Here is a 22,722-nt window from a genome sequence, read left to right as displayed (position 1 = left end):
AACAAAAATATAGCACGTATGATAGGGAACTGTTGGCAATTTATTCCGCGGTTAAAGCGTTCCAACACTTTCTTGAAGGCCGTCATTTCGTAATTTACACAGATCACAAACCCCTTGTGTATGCTTTCACGCAAAAATCTGACAAGGCAACCCCGCGACAAACACGACATCTCGACTACATAAGCCAGTTTACAACCGTCATCAACCACATTTCTGGCAAATCCAATGTAGTTGCCGACACCTTGTCCAGAATCAGCGAAATTGACACGCCAACTCCTATCTGTTAGATTTGAGTGTCAGGGAACACAAAACACAGTCGGTTAAAACAAAAGTTTAATGATGAACTTCATTTCGGAAGATTAACAACAGAAAAACATTTCAGGCCCACGCCATCACAGTAGCTTCTCTCCTAGTTACTTTCTGACTACCAACCTCATAACCTAAACAAACTAAATATTCTAACACTCGGTCATTCTGACCTTCGAGCGGACCTCCGCTCGACATAAAACAAGGAGCAATGAAATTTAATACACTAATGAAACAAAATCACTTAAAATAGTTTATAGTCAGCCAGTTTCTTTGGCATCCGTCTATTTCGTTTTGGTAGTTCTTCGGTTACAATTGCATCTGGTGTAGAATGTATCTGAACTTCAACAGTTTCGATTTGTGGAAGTTCATCTTCACTACTGTCACTGTCTTCGGATTCTGTGTCTTCGGGTTCTGTGTCTTCGATTGGGTTTCTGTAGAGTTTGAGTTGAGAAACATTGGCTGTAGTCGTAAAAATGCGTCCCTCATCCGCAAGACTGGAGATACGATATATATCCGAAGGCAATTTCTCAATAACTGTTAATGGTCCTCTATATTTGGCTTTAGTTTTTGATGATTGTCCGGTTCCTCCAGGGATGTAGGTTTTGAACATAACGATGTCTCCAACGTTGTATGTCACACCTTGGAACTTCTTCTTATCATATCGTCTTTTATATGCTTTTTGTTTTTCAACAATTGCTTCACGAATTTCTGCTTGGATACTTTCGGGAGGAGTCCAGGTACAATCTTCGCCTTCTGCAAGCTTAGTGAGTTTTCCATCGTCGAACACGGGTAAGTATCCATGAAGGGCTTCAAATGGAACTCTACCAGTGGTTTTATTCAACATAGAATTTAAATTGCGTTCTACCTTGACAATCTTTTTGTCCCATTGTTCTTCGATATCCATTTCGCACATTAATGTGGGTATAAGAGTTCGCATTACTCTTTCCACTTGTCCATTTGCTTGAGGCCACCGGGGAGGTATTAATAAAACCTGTATGCCTAAGCTGTCGCAAAATTCACCGAATTCATCTGATTTGAAACATGAACCCTGGTCCGCCACTACGAGACGGGGTATTCCGTAATTGTCAATACAGTTTTGTAAGGCGCTTACACTTTCACTGGATTTTGTACTCTTCGTGGGGTACAGTTTCACAAACTTCGTTAAAGCATCGATTACCACAAGAATGTAAGAATTTTCGTCGTCGGTTTTTACTAAAGGGCCTACATGGTCTAAATGAATTTTTTCGAAAGGTCGTCGTGGTGGTCTCGGTGGGTGTAGCTCTCCGGGTCGCTTTCCTGATGGGATTTTATTTAGTAAACACTCCGCACACGCACTGATATGTCTTTGTACATATTGTTTCATCTTCGCGAACCAATATCTTTCTCGAATTTTTGCAACTGTTCGGTCAACGCCGAAATGTCCTAATTGGTCGTGATGTTTCACCACAATACTTTTCCTCATTGATTTTGGGATCACATACAGCCATTTTCCAGAACCATTCACGTTAACGTTTCTGAGTAGTCTCGCACTATCTAACTTGTAGGGAAGCACTCGCTGACGTTCCACTGGTGTTCTCTCTTCATTAGGTTTTTTCAAAATTTGGATTAGCTCACGAAGTTCAGCATCTCCATATTGAATCATTAGCACGTAGTCGGTCTCGTCAAGTGTTTGCAGGACTTCTAGTCTCTCATGAATGTGGTCAAGAGTGTCTTGAGAGTCATCGACAGGAGCACGGGAAAGGGCATCCACATGGGCCATTCTTCCACCTGGACGATGTTTAATCTCGACGTCATATTCCTGTAACAAATTAAACCAACGACAGATCTGGGCATTTTGCGTCTTAAAATTATTTAGAAATGTTATGGCTTGACAGTCCGTGTAGACCACAAATTTTAGTCCGATTAACAAATTGCGCAATCTCTCGATACACCAAACTACCGCCATCAGTTCTAATTTCGTCGAATGATACTTCTCCTCAACGTCAGTGGTTTTCTTCGAGATATAATATACGGGATGTAGTTGTCCTGCACTGTCCGTTTGAAGTAGCATTCCCGCCACGCCCGCACTACATGCGTCCGTATGTAATTCGGTTATAGTCGCTTTTGGATTATACAGTTTTAAAACCGGTTCAGCACACAAACTATCGCGCAAATCTTCAAAAGCTGCACTTTGGTCTTCTCCCCACGTAAATGTCTGAGTCTTCCTTGTCAAATCCGTCAAAGGTCGGGCACGTATTGCGTAGTTTCGCAAAAATCTCCGAAAATAACTTGTTAGTCCTAAGAATCTCTTCAATTCATGAATATTTTTCGGCGTTGGAAACTCTGATATGGCTCTCATTTTGGATTTAGCTGGTTGCATCTTCTCACTTGAAATTGTGTAGCCAAGAAATTCAACTTCTTTTAGTCCAAATACACATTTACGCAATTTTAAAGTCAACTTTGCTTTCTTAAGAGCCGTTAAAACCATTTTTAACTTGTCTAACATATCTGTCCAATCTTTCGCACCAAGCAAAATGTCGTCAATGTAAGTCATGCACACTTTATTTCTGAGTGGACCAAGGACTATGTGCATTAATCGGCAAAACTCATATGGGCCATTTGTTAATCCGAACATTAACCTCTCAAACTGGCCTGTCTCGTCTGGAGTTATAAAAGCAGTCTTCTCCTTCGATTCTTCATCTAACGGAATTTGCAAATATCCATGAGCGAGGTCCAATGTCGAAAATATTCTTGATTCACTCAGCATCTCAAACTGTTCATCAATACTTGGAATTGGAAAAGGAACTTTTTCAGTTTGTTTATTCAATCTCCTGTAGTCAACAACTAGTCGAGGTTCACCACTTTTCTTCTGGACCAAGACGACTGGGCTAGCATATTGACTATTTGTTTCCGTCACTATTCCATTTTCCTTCCAATCACGGACTATATTTTTAATAATTTCTCGTTCTCGCAAACTTGCTCGATATGGTTTGGCACTTACTGGAACATTCGTATCTCTAATTTTCATTTTCATCACATCTGTGCAACCTAGTTCCTTTAAATTAAATGCAAAACAAGACCTAAATTCGTTGAAAAGCTTGATTAGCTCGTGTGTAATTTCAGGAGGAGTTGATGGGTCTACTATTATTTGATCTTCAGTAATTTCACACTCTTCGGAGACAACTTCTGAATCTTCTGCCGTTTTCTTATGTTCATCGGTCGAAATTTCCCATTCCGAAAAGGGAAAATCCTCTCGTTTTTTAAAGATTAGCTTATCGTCCACTCTAAGATAGATTAGATTTTCATTCTCAGTAAATGGTCTACCAATAATCATGTCCACACTTTGGGCATCATCAGCAACAATGCAGATATCAACATTATCTACGCGAACTTCATCGATTTGAATACCAGCATTCACTACACCTAAGCATGGTATTGGTGAATTATTTCCAAAACCAAACAATTGCACATCTTTTCTCGTGATGGGCCAATTGTTTTCTTTGACAACTGAACTTCTAACTGTGCAAACAGAACTGCCCATATCAATCATTGCATGGATATTTACGTCGTCTACTTTTGTCACTCGTAAATATTTTTCAATTCCATCGCTATCTTCTCTTGGCTTCTGATGGGACGAAATAAGACTAACTTCTTTCTTGACTGTTGCAACTGGTTTTCGCGAAAAATTCTGACTCTTTTCCCCATAAGAATTTTTACAATCCTTTGCCACATGACCCGTTTGTTTGCATTGAAAACAAATCGTTTGTTTTGGTTGAGTACATTTTGACGCCAAATGTCCCGCTTGTAAACAATTGTAGCACTTAATTTCGTTAATGTTTTTACTCGGTTTTATCGAACGTTCATTTATACCGGAAAACGCGCGCGAATTATTCAAAATTCTCGAAAATTCAATGATGTCATGAAGAAGTTCATCCGCGTCTGTATGCGATTTCGCGACTAGTCCTTGCACAATATTTTTATTCGATAGTCCCACAACTATTTGTTCCTTTGTTTCCGCGAAAGGTAACTTCAATTTTTGGCACAATTGGAATTTATCGTGAAAATATGTGGATACAGACTCACCGGGTATCTGTTGCCTACTTTGCATTTGTCGCCAACACTCCGTTGTGCTTACTCTGATTTCGAAGGTTTTCTTAAATTGGGTAACGAAGTCGGTCCATGTTTTGATTTCCGTGCGATGGGCATCATACCATTTTCTTGCCGCTCCCACAAGATGGTTCCTGGCTGTCTCCAAGCAACATTCGTTTGACCACGAATGGATTTCTGCCGTGACGTTTATCTTCTCCAACCATTCGATTGCTGCACCACTCTCACAATCGCCATCAAATGTCTCAACTGATTTCGAAAAATCGGGCACAGTTTGAATCGTTGTTCCACGATTTTGTTGTTCAAGCATCATTTTCATTAGTCTTTCTTCGCTGGCAACACGGTTTTGTTCCATGACTCGTAAAGCATCCGTGAACATCGTCATCATGTCCGCAACAACCTTCTCGGTACCCATGATGATGATTTCTTCCACTGATCGGCTGATCGCAATTCGTCAAAAGAGAAAAATTGAATGACGCTGTAACACCACTTTTACAAACGCCAAACACACGCGCTCACTTATTTTCTCCACACACTGGACTTTTTGGGAAAATCCCACTTCTGATTGTTAGATTTGAGTGTCAGGGAACACAAAACACAGTCGGTTAAAACAAAAGTTTAATGATGAACTTCATTTCGGAAGATTAACAACAGAAAAACATTTCAGGCCCACGCCATCACAGTAGCTTCTCTCCTAGTTACTTTCTGACTACCAACCTCATAACCTAAACAAACTAAATATTCTAACATATCGATTACCAGACACTACGCGAATCACAAGACGTAGATTCCGAACTGCAAACACTTCTGGCACAACCCGATTCTACAGCACTGAAACTGAAATTGTTCACCGTCCCTGGTTCAGAGAAACAAATTTATTGCGACGATTCTAACCGCAGAATCCGTCCGTTCATCCCCAAAACCTCACGGTATGAACTTTTCAAGCACTTTCATGGTATGGCTCACCCCGGTATCAAAGCCACCACAAAACTCCTCACTGACAGGTTCGTCTGGCCTGGTATTAACAAGGACGTCAGCCGCTGGACTAGAGCTTGCATAAACTGCCAGAGATCCAAAGTGCAGAGGCATACACAACCACCGATCACAGAAATTGGTACTTCTGACGAACGATTCGCAGTTATCAACATAGATTTGATTGGACCATTACCACCTTCAAACGGCTTTACCTATTGCCTTGTATCGACCGCTACACTTCTTGGACCGAAGCCATTCCGCTAACCGATATCACAGCCGAAAATTATCACGGATCAAGGCAGGCAATTCGAAAGTTCGCTATTTGCTTCACTTTCCACATTAATGGGTTTTCGCCGCGCGAGGTGCACACCGTACCATCCAGCCACCAACGACAAAATTGAACGTTGGCATAGAACTCTAAAGACTGCCATTAAAGCCCACGCTTCACCAAACTGGACGAAACATTTACCCACCGTTCTCCTCGGGCTGAGGACAGTCATCCGCGATGACACCCCAGTCTCAGCTTCGGAAATGGTTTATGGGTCAACCATTCGGCTCCCCGGTGAATTTTTTCAAGATTCAACCAACACCATCGACCCTGCAACTTTCGTGGGACAACTCAAAGCAAATATCGCAAATGTTCGTCCAGCGTCAGCTCCACATCATGACAACAGGCAGATATTTGTACCCCAAAATCTCGACACCTGCACCCACGTTTTTGTCCGAAGAGACGCAGTCAGGAAACCTTTTGACCCACCTTATGATGGACCCTGTAAAGTCCTCAATCGAACCGAAAAGTATTTTACGGTTGATCTCAACAACAAGTCAACCAACATTTCCTTGTCCAGACTGAAACCAGCTTTTCTGCTCAACGACAACCCCATTCGGCACGACCATACTTATGCCAATTGGGCTATTACACCCGAAAAGACTGATGTGAAGAAGACTGTCAGATTCAAATTATAAATAGTTTTTTTCTATTACTCATCGTGGCTCCACCACTGGCAGGGGAGTACTGTGGCGGCACTGGAACCACACAGGCGATTCACGGTTGATCGTAACCGTAGCCACAACACTTCCCATGACAAGTGACAGCCCGCCTGAACGACACTAGCGACACCACCTCTCTTGGCGTTCGAGCGTCACTCGGGCACACGTGCATAATTTTAGTTTTGTAATCGTTTCGGTTAGTTACGTTAATAAAGGAGTTTATGTAAAGTGAGTTTCGTTGGTCTCCTCGCGACGCACCATATAAACCCACAAAAGTATAAAAGTGATGGAGGTTGGAGAATTTAGAAGGGAGTGGGCTGTATGTGCTTGGTTGAAAGGTGACTTTGGTGAATGTGTGGTATGTTCGCTTTATTGTGTGTATGGTGAGGGAATGGAGGACAAGGCTGCGTACCTTGGGGAGCTTTGGCGGAAATTCGGTAGAATAAAGATGCTGGTGGGGCTTGATGCCAATGCGGTGTCCCCTCTATGGCACAGCAAATGGGAAGCATGGAGGGAGGATGAAAGGGTCGTTCGTGGAAGGGTACTGGAGGAGGTTATTTTGAGGGAGGGGATTGTTGTCCTAAATTCTCCCAGTGATGAATACACTTACTTCGGTCTAGGGGGACAGAGTGATATTGACGTCACGCTGTGTACCGATAGGTTCATATAAGTAAAATTGAACTTCACTTGGGTAAGTTCGTTTAATTTTATAATTATATTTTGCGCCTCGTCCTCTAGATCACTATGTAGATGTTTAAAGCTGTTGCAACAAGCACACCTCGTTTTCTCAATAATTTTCTATATTGTTACAAAGAAATTACAAGATTGGTAAAGGTAGCATTACAACAAAAAGAACAATCCTTAAGAATAGAACGTAAAAGAATATTTATAGGGTTCACGTGAGAACTGCATTGGCGAAAATCTCTTTATGAATGAGAGGCTTATTATAAAATGTCGCAAAAACTCTCGAGGTTGCTGACCACCCGGCTGTTTTCCTAATTAAATCTAGGCTTATCTCTTTTCGCGCAGCAGCTGAAGTGGCTGCGTGTCTGGTGCTGTGCGCCGTGTATATTGAGGTATCCACTCCACTTTCTGCTAGCACCATTTTAATCCATCGACTCAGAGACTGTGTTGATGCTGGATGAAATGGCTTCCGGTGGGTCAAAAACAGTCGAGTCTCACCAGACGACCGGAACAACTCGGTTCTTTCGAGATAACATGAAAGAGTACTAACGACACAGAGCAGCGGTTTTTCCTTAAATTTCGGGAGTCTTAGCAGTGGTTGAAATTTATGGGGACCAGATGTTTTAATGACATCAGGAATTCTAATTTCTGCTCCCTCCGCAGAGAAAAAGATATTATTAATTCTGATAGCAGCCAATGTTTGTACTCGGTGGGCAGTGACAAGTGCCATAAGAGTAGCCAATTTCCGTGTTATGAGCTCCAAACTCAACTCTTGGTTGGTCCCCAAGCGTTCCAAATAATCTAAGACCACTGCGGGGTCCCACGTTACGTCATATTTGGGTTTCGAGGGTTTTATTCTGTAGACCCCTCTCAGAAAACGCTTTATACGAAGATCCTTCCCTACTTCGGGTGATAACAGCAAGGCCAGTGCAGAGCGGCACGTGTTTACCGTATTGTACGAAGCTCCTTGATTAAAACGACACTCGATCACGTAGTACGTACATGGGTCTAGGACACATTTGGCACTTTATTGCAGGGACAGACAAAAATTTATGAGGTGCGCTTTGTCGGCACTTTATTGCAGGGGCAGACAGTTATTATCTCTTTCTAACACAAATGTTAATAGCATCAATGTAATGAATAATTAGTTAATTAATTGTCTATTTACAATCAGAACAGTGACAGGGCGCTTTATGTAAGTTTTGCACATAGGCGCTACAATAAACTTTTTTGCTTTAAATTGTGAATTCATAGAATTATTTTTTACACAATTTTCTGTTAAAGGTATGGATGACTTATGCCGTAAATGTTTCGTGCCCGATTGTGGGAAATGGCGAAAACCTCTTCATAGGTTCCCGAACCCTAAAAAATCTTTATGGAGGTATCGCCAATGGGTTCAGCGAGTAGGTAGTCCTCGTTTGGCGAATTTCACAGACCATCAAGTCTTCAACCGGGTCCGCATTTGCAATAACCATTTTGTTGCTGTAGATTTTGTTGGTCTGACCAACAATTTGACGAGTAATGCCATACATTTTTTGTGGTATTGTTCACAATTCGTTTTTCTTAAATTTGAAAATCACTGTTTTCTACATTGTACAGAATGCTATGTCTTACTTTTCTTTTTTGTATTGCAATTATGAGCTATTGAGCAGTCCTAATACAAATTAATTAAAATTAGTATTTTTTTCCTTGCTGTCTTATTCAAAGAGTTAATTATTTCTTCTCGCCTAGTTGCACTGTCCTGTTTGCGCATTTATGCCTTTTTATATCATGTGTTTAGATTTTAATACTTGTTTCGTATTCTTTTGCAAGCATATTTTTGATATTATAAAAAGCATTTGTACCTGTTACATTGTTATGTAAAGTAATGTGCTTTTTAAGTATAGGTGTTGTCTCAAATTTCTATGAAAATTTTCTTTATTATTTTTTTGTACAAAACTATGCGATCATTTTAATTTATAATTAGAGTAGACGGTTTTGTGTCGTCTTTGTTATTAAAAAACTAGTGCAAACTGAGGGAACAAATGTATTTTAATTGAAAATGACCGTTCAAAATATTATTATTTGACTCTTTAGTTTGATTAATTGTCACAATCGGCCTTTTCATCTAAGTTAAAAAACTGATAAAGCCTAATGTAATTATAAATACAAATGATCACATGGTATTGTGATGATCGCGGTATTTAAAATTTTATTTTATTAACCAGCGCAAAATATTCGGAGTCAGTTTAAACGTTTAGTTCTTTGGCAATATTAATTCAACTTCAATTCAAAAGTTTCAACAAATTTTAATTTAACTTATTTATTCCTTTGTTAACATTAAAATGTTTAGAAAATTATCGTTCCCACGAAACTTTCCAAGAACTGTTAAAAACGTTATAAATCGCCAAATTGGGTGGTCGAAAGGCCATGTGTTTTAACAAGTGGACATGCAAAGATATGGGGGTTGGCGACGGCCTGGCTCTGCACCACAGTCGCCCAGCTAATCCAATGATTTTCTCACAAAAGCATAATTAATTTACTTTTGTTTAAAATAGCCAAAATTTATTGATAAACCTAAAATTAAATCCAATATTTTGTTTAGAAATTAACTAGTCACGTTTCGATACGTGATTTTCAAAAAGAAAGGAATTTATGAGTCAATTTAAGACACGTTGATGATCAGTAAACAACTCGAGAAAGAATCAAAATTTCATCTTATTCAAAATTCCCGTAACGTTTCGTACCAAAAAGTTGAGTCTTTATGCAGTGTACTTCAGTCATCGAATAAAACTGAATAATTCATTTTATTAGGCGTAATTGTTAACAAATTGTTGCAAAACTTCAAGAACGAATTGGTCGATTGAAATTCATGTCTGTTAACTAGATTAGCATAGCCAAAACGACACTGGTCAAGTGCCGCTTGAATAGGGGGTGTTGACAAATTCGTTACAGAACAGAGCTTTTAAAAGAATATCAAATTACAAGCACACATGTGCATTCCTTATAAGAAATTGCAGCGTAATTAACGGTTTCTTTGTTAAATCAAAATCAGATCACGAAACCAGTAGTTTAGAAAAACACGCGTAATTTTTCTGAACATTTTGATGTAAGTTTAACCCTAATATTTAAGGCGCAGCCGTCGATATTCGGATGTATAAATCATTCTATTTAATGAAATTATTGTAAGCAAAAAAATTGCATGACACGATTGCTGCCCGTTACTAACATAATCCTAAAAGGAAAGTAGACAGGAAAATCCCTAAGGAAATTGGAGAAAAACGCGGAAATGTTAAAATAGTACCGGTGTAGTACTGGGGGCGACATCTAACAAGGGGTAGTACGACCAAAATTACAGTTTTCTCACGGGGTTCTTCCCTATATTTTCTGTGTTATTTAAACAAACAAAATTTGTTGTTACACAAAATTCATTTCATTGTGTTCCAAAAACAACTTCAGACCTGACAACAACCAATTTTGGAGTTTAATTTCTCTTTCAGGATATTTGGGGAAATTCCATAGCGTTCTTGTATTGTATTCAGTTCAGATCGACGATTACCAAATTTAATGTTTAATTATAATGAAATTGCTAATCGGAAAACACCCCAGCTGTTAATTAATAATTATATTTAGAAAGTTAAACAAGGTTTGATCAAATGCCAAGACATCATAAGAGTCAAATTTGCAAAATTTCGCATATGTGGAAACTACTTAACAAGGGTAGTGGGGTAAGCGAGTTAGTGTAGCTTACGCAAGATTAGCCCTTGACTTTGGGAGGGATTGGATTTTTGACGGTCTTTCGAGGTAGTCGATTGTCGTGTTGTCCTTTAAATTTTTATAAATTTAAAAACATCTCCGTTTGCCTTTTAGTGCGTCTAAATTGTACTAAGTGCATTTAATTGTAATTTTAAATTAAATTAATTTAAATTCTTGACTTAAGTGATAGCGTTAGTGATTAGTGAGTAAGTTAAAAACGAGACAAGTTTAGTGTTCGTTCGATTAGGTAGTGCTGCGAACCACAACACCTTGGGAAGCAGCTAACATCCTGCGTTAGGAGGATTAAAATTTCTAGGTAAGCCCTCTAAAGGGTTAATTAGTTTTATTCAATTAATTTTATAATATTATTTTGAGTTTCTTCAAAGTCATTTCGTAATAGTGATCATTGTCATTCATCTCATAAAATTCTAGTGACCACAAATTATTTGTTCTCCAAAATTTAGGCGATAAACGCGTTATCAAAATTTCGTGCTTCACACATAAATTATTCAAATTTATGAAAAATGGTATTTTACTTAAACCACCTCGCAACAACAAATTCTAGTTCCCTTTTAAATATCACTCATTTAAGTTACAATATTAGAAGTTAGTCATCACGTTGTTACAACAAATTTGAGTGAAAAGGCATCCAACAAATATTAAACGACAACCAAAAACTAAAACCAAAACTCACGATGCTTTGCAAACTGTTGTATACAAATAGTTTAAATTTCATATGCCGAAACCTTACGAAGTAGAATGTTGTTGCTAGTTAAAGATAGGGTTAGAGTAGAACGATTTCTCTGTCGTGACGTGTTAGGCGATAAAGCAAAAGAAGATTTTTCTTTTGCGTCCAGATCAGAAATTACAGGCTCGTGAGTTGGCCATCTTCATGGGAAGAGTCGTAGTCCCCGGGGACGCTCTTCCCCAACGTTAACAAGGTCTAAGACGCGGTGGCAGGTCGTAGTTTCCGCCCGTTGTACTTAGAATGGACGTTGTAATTCCCGTCCCAACGGCAAGTACTTCCAAGTACTTGTAGGCTACTACGGACGATCGAGCAGACATAATCATCCGTGATTATCTGTAATAAACTGATATCGCGACATGGCAAAGTTCTGCGCAAGTCTTTGTCAAAGCTCGTGGACGGAACACTTTAGAGAGAAATTACTTCTACATTTATTCAGATTGATTTGTAAAAGCTTGAGTGTCCGGGTTTTGTTCGGAATTTGTCCTAGGTGTTGATCACCTGACTTTTACCGGAGACGGTACTTCGGCACTAGGGCGTAAAAAAATTAAATGCGATGCACTTATCAAACATTCCGCGAGCATGTTATAATCCGACTCTGGTACAAGTAATTTAGAAACGCGCTGTCAGTTGCCTGGATCATATAAGTTCGAACAATATCGTCTGAAACATAGGTTAAATTTGCTGAATATTACTGAATTAAATTAATTCAGGTTAATATCAAAGAGTTATCAAGAAAGTCTTTTAGTATCACTCAACGACTACAAAACTATTTTAAATTTAATACAAAACGAATTGTGGTTACGATTCTGATATATTTTGACGACTTTATAACACATACACCCATAAACCATTGGCCAAATTTGATCAAACTTTCATAACCATTGATTATTGTAATCCATACAACGGAATATCCTTTCTTCTTGTAATAAATAACTTTGGAGGAAACTTGTGGTTTAAATCCCTTCTCCCATGCGTTTTGACACTACTTTGAATCCGGACTTGCGTTACGGATAAATCCTGAACCCTTTCTGATAAGAATTAAGATCAAATTGCGATATCATTATAAGAGTGACTTCGTACATCAAAACAACACACCGTAGGTAAGTGAAATGATCATATAGCGGATCAATTAACTAGACGAGCCAAATCATTTCAAAAAAAAAACACAAAAGTAAAATTCAAGATTAATTAAATAAATAAATTAAATAAATTGTAAATCATTTAAACATCGATCAACCATCATCAATCACGGTCTCACTACAGATATACATTTATTTTTGGTGCCCTGACCAGGATTCAAAGTCATAAAGTGTCATTTCCGAGGGGAAAATTGCCGTAAATCAGATACTGCTGTGTTATTAAAATTTCTAGGACTCCAATTTATTTGATCGTTCGATACCCGAGATTGAAGGTTGTCGACATGGAAAACAACAGGAACACCGGAAACGTCGGAGCCCCACCGCAAGAAATGCCGACGTGGTTCGTTCGTTGGTTAAACTCCCAACAACCAAGGAATGCGCCAAACTTTGCGGCGCCATCGACGTCGACAGCGGTTCAAAGACCGCTAGTCATCCTTCAGGTACGGCCAAGTACCAGCGCCGCCGCTGATGCCGATGGCTGGCAAGTCACTCCACTGCCTAGCGACGGGACGACTTCGCCAGAACCCGACCCGGAAATTCCGGTAGCTCCAGAACCAGCCCCTCTTGCGAGCCCTCTTGTGCAAGAGCCGGGAAGTTCGACCACATCAGCGACTTCGGGAGCAGTGATGGCCTCACCACCTATGCCAATCACAACAGACAATGTGGCCGCGATTTCCGGAGTACTCCGGAGCTTGCTGGATCGCCCATTTCCAGCTCCTGAACGACCATCTTTCGAAGGCCTGAAAAGGCAAAATCCGGTGAAATTCTTACGAGCCATTGAAGAATATGGACGCTCTTTCGGGCTCGACTCGAAGCGTCTTTTGGGAGTAGCCATGGATTGCTTGAAAGGCAATGCCAAACATTGGACGGGAATATTCCAGAAGAAGTGGCGTGGTTACGAGGACTTTCGACGGGACTTTCTCCGGACCTACTGGTCGGCCAAGCGTCAACGGGACATCAGATTTCAAATCGCTACAGGCCGCTACGACGAAACCAGGGGCACGATGCTGTCGCATTTTGCTTATTACGTCGATATGGCGAACATGTTAACAACACCTTTAGCGGAGGAAGTGTTGCTGGATGAATTGCTTCGTCACTTCCCCGAAAGAATACAGTCGTTGTGGGTATTAGAGAAAATCTGTACCACCACGGATGCCGCCGAATTCCTGGCAGCTCAAGAAATTCCAGGGCAAAATCCGGGAGAGAAAACCAACATCGCTCCCAGGGAACGACCCCACGCAACAGACCACCAGTTGCGTAACGAGCCAAAGCGCCCGCGGCCAAACATTGACCGCCACGAAGTAACTCGTCCTGTGGCTCCTGCAAATCGTGGAAATGGTTTCCAAAAACGCTCAAGTGACAACCAACAATGGCGCAACAACCAACCCAGCACCAGCAACAACCGTTGGCACAACAACAACGGAAACAACAGCAACAATCACTGGCGCAAAAACAACCCCAACGACAACCGCAACAACACAAGTTCGAGAGCGCAGGGTGAAACATCACGAAACTCCAAGGATTCGGGAAACGGGGGCGGAGTACAGAACAGGGCCTAAGGTACTCCGGCCAGCAGCACGGCCCACAAAGCGACAGCAGGAACCAACAATTGAGGACGGGAGAGAAACGTAAACGTTCAACTTCGTCACAGTCAGCAGAAGGGGAAAACGATGCTCGACCGCGAGCATCCCAGGTTAAGTTAAATGTTTTTTCTATAATTAAATCCGCTGTCGCAGGTAACAACAACGAACAGAGGGTCGTGCCGGAGATTAAGATCCAAATCTCCCAACAACAATCAGTCACCGCGCTTTTGGACACCGGAAGTGAAGTCAGCTGTATTTCCGAAGAAGTTTGGTCCAAGTTGATCGAGACCGGAAACAAACCGCCCACGTTACCGGTTACCTCAATCCATCTTCGTGGAGCCATCGGTCAGCGAAGTTGCCAGGTTGTTATTCAGTGTTACCTGGAAATCAAAATCGACGAACATCTCTACCCCGTCGTGACGCTTGTCGTCAAAAATTTAATCAAGCCAACCATTTTGGGAGCAGACTGGCTAAATGAACAACGCGCGGTCATCGATTTCGATAACAACGAAATCCTTTTGAGAATCGGGGAGAAGCACCACAGTTTTCCGTTTAGAAAAACCACGGAGATACCACCGGAACCGGAGGATTATGTGGAAGATCTTGTTGGTCACATCGAAGTCAATCATTCAGCGCCGATTACGACTTGTAACAAAAAGCAACACTTAGAGTCACCCAGTGCCCTACAAGCCAAGGTGGACCCATTAAAAATTCCTGGGGCCGGGAAACGGAAATTAATACACCTGCTGCAGGAGTATAGATGTATCTTTAGTTCGCGTCCAGGGCTAACACACAAATACACTCACGAAATAAAACTACACGACAAGACTCCCTTCTTGAAACGACCGTACCCAGTACCTTTTGCTCTACGCCCTGCCGTCGACGCCACAATTCAGGAAATGTTAGACTTGGGGGTGATAAAACGTGAGGCGTCACCTTACGCAAGTCCAATGACGGTAGTGAAAAAGAAAGATGGAACGGTGAGAATTTGCCTCGACGCCCGAATGATCAATTCCAAAATGATCGCCGATTGTGAGTCACCACCCGCTGCTGACGAATTATTACGTCGATTTCACGGAATTCGCTACATGTCCACCATTGAGTTGAGATCGTCGTACTGGCAAATCCCACTTTCGCCAGAAAGCAGACAGTACACCGCTTTTCTGTACAACGGTCGCAGTTACACATACCAAGTCCTACCTTTCGGGTTAAAAACTGCTGTGGGTTCATTCAGTCGTGCAATGGACGTAGTTTTAGGAACAGAAGTTCGCGAATTCGTCGTGAATTATATCGACGATTTGTTAGTGGCTTCCGAAACGCTAAACGAACATTTGGAACACCTCCGACGAGTTTTCGAAAAATTGAAGCAAGCTAGAATGACGATAAATCTCGAAAAATCAAATTTCATACAAAAGGAAGTAAAATTTCTGGGGCACATTCTCACAATCAACGGTATCAAAGCCGACCCGGAAAAAGTCAGCGCCATCCGGAATTTTCCGGTTCCCCAGAAAACTAAACACGTTCGAGCCTTCCTGGGACTTTGTAATTTTTATCGAAAATTTTGTGCTCGATACAGTGCAGCCACACAAGACTTAAACAAACTACTTCGAAAGGGTGAAAAATGGAGATGGGGACGAAATGAACAAGAAGCTTTCGATCGTGTGAAAGATCTGTTCCTCGAAGCTGTGTTGTTACATTACCCCGACCTGAATAAAATATTCTACGTCCAAACTGACAGTTCTGGTTACGGATTGGGGGCGGAATTGTATCAAATTCAGGAAGACGGTTCGCGAGGTGTGATCGCTTTTGCAAGTCGCTCGTTGAAAGGACCCGAACTCAACTACACGACTACAGAAAAGGAATTACTCGGCGTCATTTTTGCCTTACACAAATTTCGAATCTACATCCAAGCCACAAAAATCATCATCCGAACCGACCACCAAGCTTTGAAATTTCTGAGCCGTTGTCGTTTGCTCAGTGAACGCCTAACTCGATGGACTTTGATACTAGGACAGTACGACTACGAAATCGAGTTGGTAAAAGGAAAGGATAATGTAGTTGCCGACATCCTGTCACGATATCCGTCCGACGGTGAAGCCAGTTATGAATATCCACGTGAACAACCAATAGTTGCAATGTTTGAAGTCAACAACACACCTGAAATTCTCCAACTGATGTCCGATCTCAAACGACACCAATCAGATGATCCTGTTTTGAGTCAAATAATTGCCAACAAACAATCCGGTGCAGCTGCTCCAGATGCGAGAACTCAACGGGTTTGGTCCCAATATAATTTCACAAATAATGTGTTAGTTCACAGATCTAAAAATTCAAACGACGTTTGCCTGGCCATACCTGAGAGTTTGGTAATTAAGCTCGTGGATTACCATCACCAACTCCTGGGCCATTTCGGGGCAACCAAAGTGTACAATTCCATGAAGCGCGAGTACTACTGGCCGAACATGTACCGTACAATTAAGAAACGTCTACGAAGTTGTGACCTTTGTCAGAAAACGAAAAGTTCCAACCGTCCACATCAGGGTCCATTAACGCCAATCCTTTACGACCACATTGGAGACCTAGTTTGCGTCGATTTCTATGGGCCTTTGCCAACAGGACGATTGGGGGCGTCCTATGTATTTGTGGTCATTGACGTCTTCAGCAAGTTTCTCAAACTTTACCCACTGAGAAAAGCCACCGCCAAAATCGCTGCCAAACGTCTCATAGAGGATTTCTCTGGGTACATCAAACCCAAATGTGTGTTAAGCGACCACGGGACACAATTTATTTCGAACACTTGGCAGAATAGTTTGAGAGCTGCCGACATTCAACCAACGCTCTCGTCGATTCGTCACCCAGAATCGAACCCTAGCGAGCGCGTAATGCGGGAGCTGGGGAGAATTTTCCGATCGTATTGTAGAGAAAACCACGCCAGTTGGGTCAACCATTTGAGCAACATCGAAGATTGTTTGAACTACGTGCCACACATCAGTACCGGATTTTCCCCATATGAAATCCTGTACGGCAGAACACCACCAAACCCACTAGATGCAGTCACATTGGGTTTACTGCCTGTACGTCCGCCACTCACGAGAGAAGAAATTCATAAAAAGGCTCGCGAAAACTTGAGACATCACGCGAACTTACGGCAGAAAAACCAAAAGGGTGAAGTTACCGTACTGAAAATTGAAGATTGGGTCCTACTGAAGAACAAAGTAACTTCCGATACCAGAACCCACCAATTCGCCAAGTTCATGCCTTTGTACAGTGGTCCGTACAAAATAATCGCCAAGCCTCATCCAAACACATACCAAATCGCCGACCCAGTGACGAACGAAATTAAAGGTGTATACAACATGACAAATCTGAAATTCTACCACCGACGAGACGACTAAAATAAAACCGCAAGAAGCTTCATGAGGGCCAATCTCGAGGCGTATCTACCAATTCGAGCGTTTCTGACATTATGTGCGCATCCACCATCTGGTGATTCCACCATTCCGACCACCAACAAGAGGACAGCAAACCTACACGCGGTGTCTTACGCTGCATCTACGAAGCAACGCAAGACAGGGGGCGAATGTGATGATCGCGGTATTTAAAATTTTATTTTATTAACCAGCGCAAAATATTCGGAGTCAGTTTAAACGTTTAGTTCTTTGGCAATATTAATTCAACTTCAATTCAAAAGTTTCAACAAATTTTAATTTAACTTATTTATTCTTTTGTTAACATTAAAATGTTTAGAAAATTATCGTTCCCACGAAACTTTCCAAGAACTGTTAAAAACGTTATAAATCGCCAAATTGGGTGGTCGAAAGGCCATGTTTTTTAACAAGTGGACATGCAAAGATATGGGGGTTGGCGACGGCCTGGCTCTGCACCACAGTCGCCCAGCTAATCCAATGATTTTCTCACAAAAGTATAATTAATTTACTTTTGTTTAAAATAGCCAAAATTTATTGATAAACCTAAAATTAAATCCAATATTTTGTTTAGAAATTAACTAGTCACGTTTCGATACGTGATTTTCAAAAAGAAAGGAATTTATGAGCCAATTTAAGACACGTTGATGATCAGTAAACAACTCGAGAAAGAATCAAAATTTCATCTTATTCAAAATTCCCGTAACGTTTCGTACCAAAAAGTTGAGTCTTTATGCAGTGTACTTCAGTCATCGAATAAAATTGAATAATTCATTTTATTCGGCGTAATTGTTAACAATTTGTTGCAAAACTTCAAGAACGAATTGGTCGATTGAAATTCATGTCTGTTAACTAGATTAGCATAGCCAAAAACGACGCTGGTCAAGTGCCGCTTGAATAGGGGGTGTTGACAAATTCGTTACAGAACATAGCTTTTAAAAGAATATCAAATTACAAGCACACATGTGCATTCCCTATAAGAAATTGCAGCGTAATTAACGATTTCTTTGTTAAATCAAAATCAGATCACGAAACCAGTAGTTTAGAAAAACACGCGTAATTTTTCTGAACATTTTGATGTAAAGTTTAACCCTAATATTTAAGGCGCAGCCGTCGAAATTCGGATGTATAAATCATTCTATTTAATGAAATTATTGTAAGCAAAAAAATTGCATGACACGATTGCTGCCCGTTACTAACATAATCCTAAGAGGAAAGTAGACAGGAAAATCCCTAAGGAAATTGGAGAAAAACGCGGAAATGTTAAAATAGTACCGGTGTAGTACTGGGGGCGACATCTAACAAGGGGTAGTACGACCAAAATTACAGTTTCCTCACGGGGTTCTTCCCTATATTTTCTGTGTTATTTAAACAAACAAAATTTGTTGTTACACAAAATTCATTTCATTATCTTCCAAAAACAACTTCGGACCTGACAACAACCAATTTTGGAGTTTAATTTCTCTTTCAGGATATTTGGGGAAATTCCATAGCGTTCTTGTATTGTATTCAGTTCAGATCGACGATTACCAAATTTAATGTTTAATAATTATAATGAAATTGTTAATCGGAAAACACCCCAGCTGTTAATTAATAATAATACTTAGAAAGTTAAACAAGGTTTGATCAAATGCCAAGACATCATAAGAGTCAAATTTGCAAAATTTCGCATATGTGGAAACTACTTAACAATGGTAGTGGGGTAAGCGAGTTAGTGTAGCTTACGCAAGATTAGCCCTTGACTTTGGGAGGGATTGGATTTTTGACGGTCTTTCGAGGTAGTCGATTGTCGTGTTGTCCTTTAAAACTTTTATAAATTTAAAAACATCTCCGTTTGCCTTTTAGTGCGTCTGAATTGTACTAAGTGCATTTAATTGTAATTTAAAATTAAATTAATTTAAATTCTTGAATTAAGTGATAGCGTTAGTGATTAGTGAGTAAGTTAAAAACGAGACAAGTTTAGTGTTCGTTCGATTAGGTAGTGCTGCGAACTACAACACCTTGGGAAGCAGCTAACATTCTGCGTTAGGAGGATTAAAATTTCTAGGTAAGCCCTCTAAAGGGTTAATTAGTTTTATTCAATTAATTTTATAATATTATTTTGAGTTTCTTCAAAGTCATTTCGTAATAGTGATCAGTGTCATTCATCTCATAAAATTCTAGTGACCACAAATTATTTGTTCTCCAAAATTTAGGCGATAAACGCGTTATCAAAATTTCGTGCTTCACACATAAATTATTCAAATTTATGAAAAATGGTATTTTACTTAAAACCACCTTGCAACAACTAATTCTAGTTCCCGTTTGAATATCACTCATTTAAGTTACAATATTAGAAGTTAGTCATCACGTTGTTACAACAAATTTGAGTGAAACGGCATCCAACAAATATTAAACAACAACCAAAACTAAAATCAAAACTCACGATGCTTTTCAAACTGTTGTATACAAATAGTTTAAATTTCATATGCCAAAACCTTACGAAGTAGAATGTTGTTGCTAGTTAAAGATAGGGTTAGAGTAGAACGATTTCTCTGTCGTAACGTGTTAGGCGATAAAGCAAAAGAAGATTTTTCTTTTGCGTCCAGATCAGAAATTACAGGCTCGTGAGTTGGCCATCTTCATGGGAAGAGTCGTAGTCTCCGGGGACGCTCTTCCCCAACTTTAACAAGGTCTAAGACGCGGTGGCAGGTCGTAGTTTCCGCCCGTTGTACTTAGAATGGACGTTGTAATTCCCGTCCCAACGGCAAGTACTTCCACGTACTTGCAGGCTACTACGGACGATCGAGCAGACATAATCATCCGTGATTATCTGTAATAAACTGATATCGCGACATGGCAAAGTTCTGCACAAGTCTTTGTCAAAGCTCGTGGACGGAAAACTTTAGAGAGAAATTACTTCTACATTTATTCAGATTGATTTGTAAAAGCTTGTGTGTCCGGGTTTTGTTCGGAATTTGTCCTAGGTGTTGATCACCTGACTTTTACCGGAGACGGTACTTCGGCACTAGGGCGTAAAAAGCGATGCACGTATCAAACATTCCGCGAGCATGTTATAATCCGACTCTGGTACAAGTAGTTTAGAAACGCGCTGTCAGTTGCCTGGATCATATAAGTTCGAACAATATCGTCTGAAACATAGGTTAAATTTGCTGAATATTACTAAATTAAATTAATTCAGGTAAATATCAAAGAGTTATCAAGAAAAACTTTTCGTATCGCCCAAAGACTACAAAACTATTTTAAATTTAATACAAAACGAATTGTGGTACCAATTCTGATATATTTTGACGACTTTATGACACATACACCCATAAACAATTGGCCAAATTTGATCAAACTTTCATAACCATTGATTATTGTAATCCATACAACGGAATATTCCTTCTTCTTGTAATAATTGTAATATTGTAATCCCATCCGTTCTGACACTACTTTGAATCCGGACTTGTGTTACGGAAAAAATCTGAACCTTTTCGGATAGGAATTAAAATCAAAATCTCTATTAACACTATAGGGGTGATATCGAATGCCAAATAGACACAAGGTAGGTACGTGAAAGAAACCTTTTGGAAATTAATTAACTAGACGAGCTAAATAATTTCGAGAACCAAAAGTAAAATTTAAGATTAATGAAATAAATGAGTTGTAAATAATTTAAATATCAAGCAACCATCAATCACGGTCTCACTACAGTACCAACACAAAGCGGCTTTCGTAAAAATATATCCACACTTGACAAGATTTTAACATAAGATTCAGAAATACGCGAAGTCTTTGCAGATAACCAACAAATATTGGCCAAATATTGACCTTAGAAAATGTAGCACCTCAAGGATCCATATTAAGCACAACATTATTTGTTATATCAATCAACGACATTGTCAAAGACTTACTAACCCCAATAAAGAATCTACTATTCACCGATGACGTTACACTATACATTAAAGAAAATAATATTGCCACCATGACTACAATGGTACAAAAAGCTCTAAAAAACATCGAAAACTGGTGGCATAAAACTGGTTTTACATTTTCCATCCAAAAAAACAAGTGCATTATTTTCTCCAAAAAACAACCTCCAGATACCCAAACTCCAACGCTATTCAACACAAACTTAGCCTACGTCAATGAAATTAAATACCTCGGAATGATAGTAGACAGCAAACTAACATGAAAATCACATATCAACATGTTAAAAAAGAGTGTAAGTTTCAGTCATATCTTTTTGTAGAAAATTGTTTAAAAAAATTGATTAATGAAGTTGTGGTTTTACTATTATTTGCTCACTTGTAACACTTAGGTTTGTTTGGGTAAAGCCGCTGTTCAAGCTAAATCACACGAAGATGCGGCTTTACGTAGCTTACAACTTTTACGAAAATCTGGGATTTTAGATAAGACGGGTTTTGCTGAAGAAAGTTTGGAAAATTCTTACATATGATATGAATTCGTAGAATTGTAAGGGATGCTTGGGAGGTCCGAATGGTTGGTGTGTGTGAGGGCTTTTAGGGCGAGTGTGAAAGATGGGAAACATGTGTTAAAGATGAATGCCGAATGTCTGGATTTTTAGAAAATAAGTTAGTCTGTAACTGGCTTTTGTAGAGTAAAGTAAAATTAAAAGGTCCTGTTGAGAAGATCGTAGTTTATTTACCCTATAATCCTGACGTAATAAATTATAAACTATAACACATAAGTCAAGTAATTAAATGTGTTTTTATAGCACGCAGGTCGAAGACGTTTTTGAGGCGGGGAATGAAGAACAATACAGAATTCTCGATGACTTCGAGGAGAAATAAAGTCGGAGACTTGTTTTGGTTTAAAGAAGAGTTACTCAGTTTTGGTTCTAAGAACAATTGCCTACTATTAATTAATGTTAAGCTTTGTTTTTTGGAATGTTTTTTGTTTAACAACTTTTCTATTTTTTCGAATAAACTTTTTTAAAAGATTGTGCGTTTTATTTAATTACACACTCGTAATAAGAGATCAGTAAACACATCATAGCACCAGTCAGGAAGAACGTTCAGCCACATTTCTTTCAAATAAACACT

General features: G+C 39.8%; 2 protein-coding genes across 2 annotated transcripts; both read left to right on the top strand.

The window, feature by feature from the left end:
• The first annotated feature begins 5,712 nt into the window (after nt 1–5,712).
• Nucleotides 5,713–6,336, top strand: LOC135267345 (uncharacterized). The gene has a single exon (XM_064359609.1). It carries the CDS (start codon nt 5,713–5,715, stop codon nt 6,334–6,336), a length of 624 nt encoding a protein of 207 aa, XP_064215679.1.
• Nucleotides 6,337–6,808: 472 nt separating this feature from the next.
• Nucleotides 6,809–22,308, top strand: LOC103312142 (retrovirus-related Pol polyprotein from transposon 297). The gene is made up of 3 exons (XM_064359608.1): nt 6,809–7,020; nt 12,899–14,148; nt 14,187–22,308. Exons 1-3 carry the CDS (start codon nt 6,809–6,811, stop codon nt 17,642–17,644), a joined length of 4,920 nt encoding a protein of 1,639 aa, XP_064215678.1. The 3' UTR covers nt 17,645–22,308.
• Nucleotides 22,309–22,722: the final 414 nt, after the last annotated feature.

This window comes from Tribolium castaneum, chromosome 11 (genome assembly GCF_031307605.1).
Source record: "Tribolium castaneum strain GA2 chromosome 11, icTriCast1.1, whole genome shotgun sequence".
NCBI classification, from domain to species: Eukaryota; Metazoa; Arthropoda; class Insecta; order Coleoptera; family Tenebrionidae; genus Tribolium; species Tribolium castaneum.
This window is presented reverse-complemented; position numbering and strand designations above follow the sequence as displayed.

Bases quoted from the DNA above. Each gene is read 5' to 3' on its own strand.
- LOC135267345 (XM_064359609.1), top strand. From the start codon at position 5,713: ATGGGTTTTCGCCGCGCGAGGTGCACACCGTACCATCCAGCCACCAAC.
- LOC103312142 (XM_064359608.1), top strand. From the start codon at position 6,809: ATGCTGGTGGGGCTTGATGCCAATGCGGTGTCCCCTCTATGGCACAGC. The intron at 7,021-12,898 runs GTTCATATAAGT...TAAAATTTCTAG, and splicing joins GTCACGCTGTGTACCGATAG to GACTCCAATTTATTTGATCG. The intron at 14,149-14,186 runs GTTCGAGAGCGC...CGAAACTCCAAG, and splicing joins CGACAACCGCAACAACACAA to GATTCGGGAAACGGGGGCGG.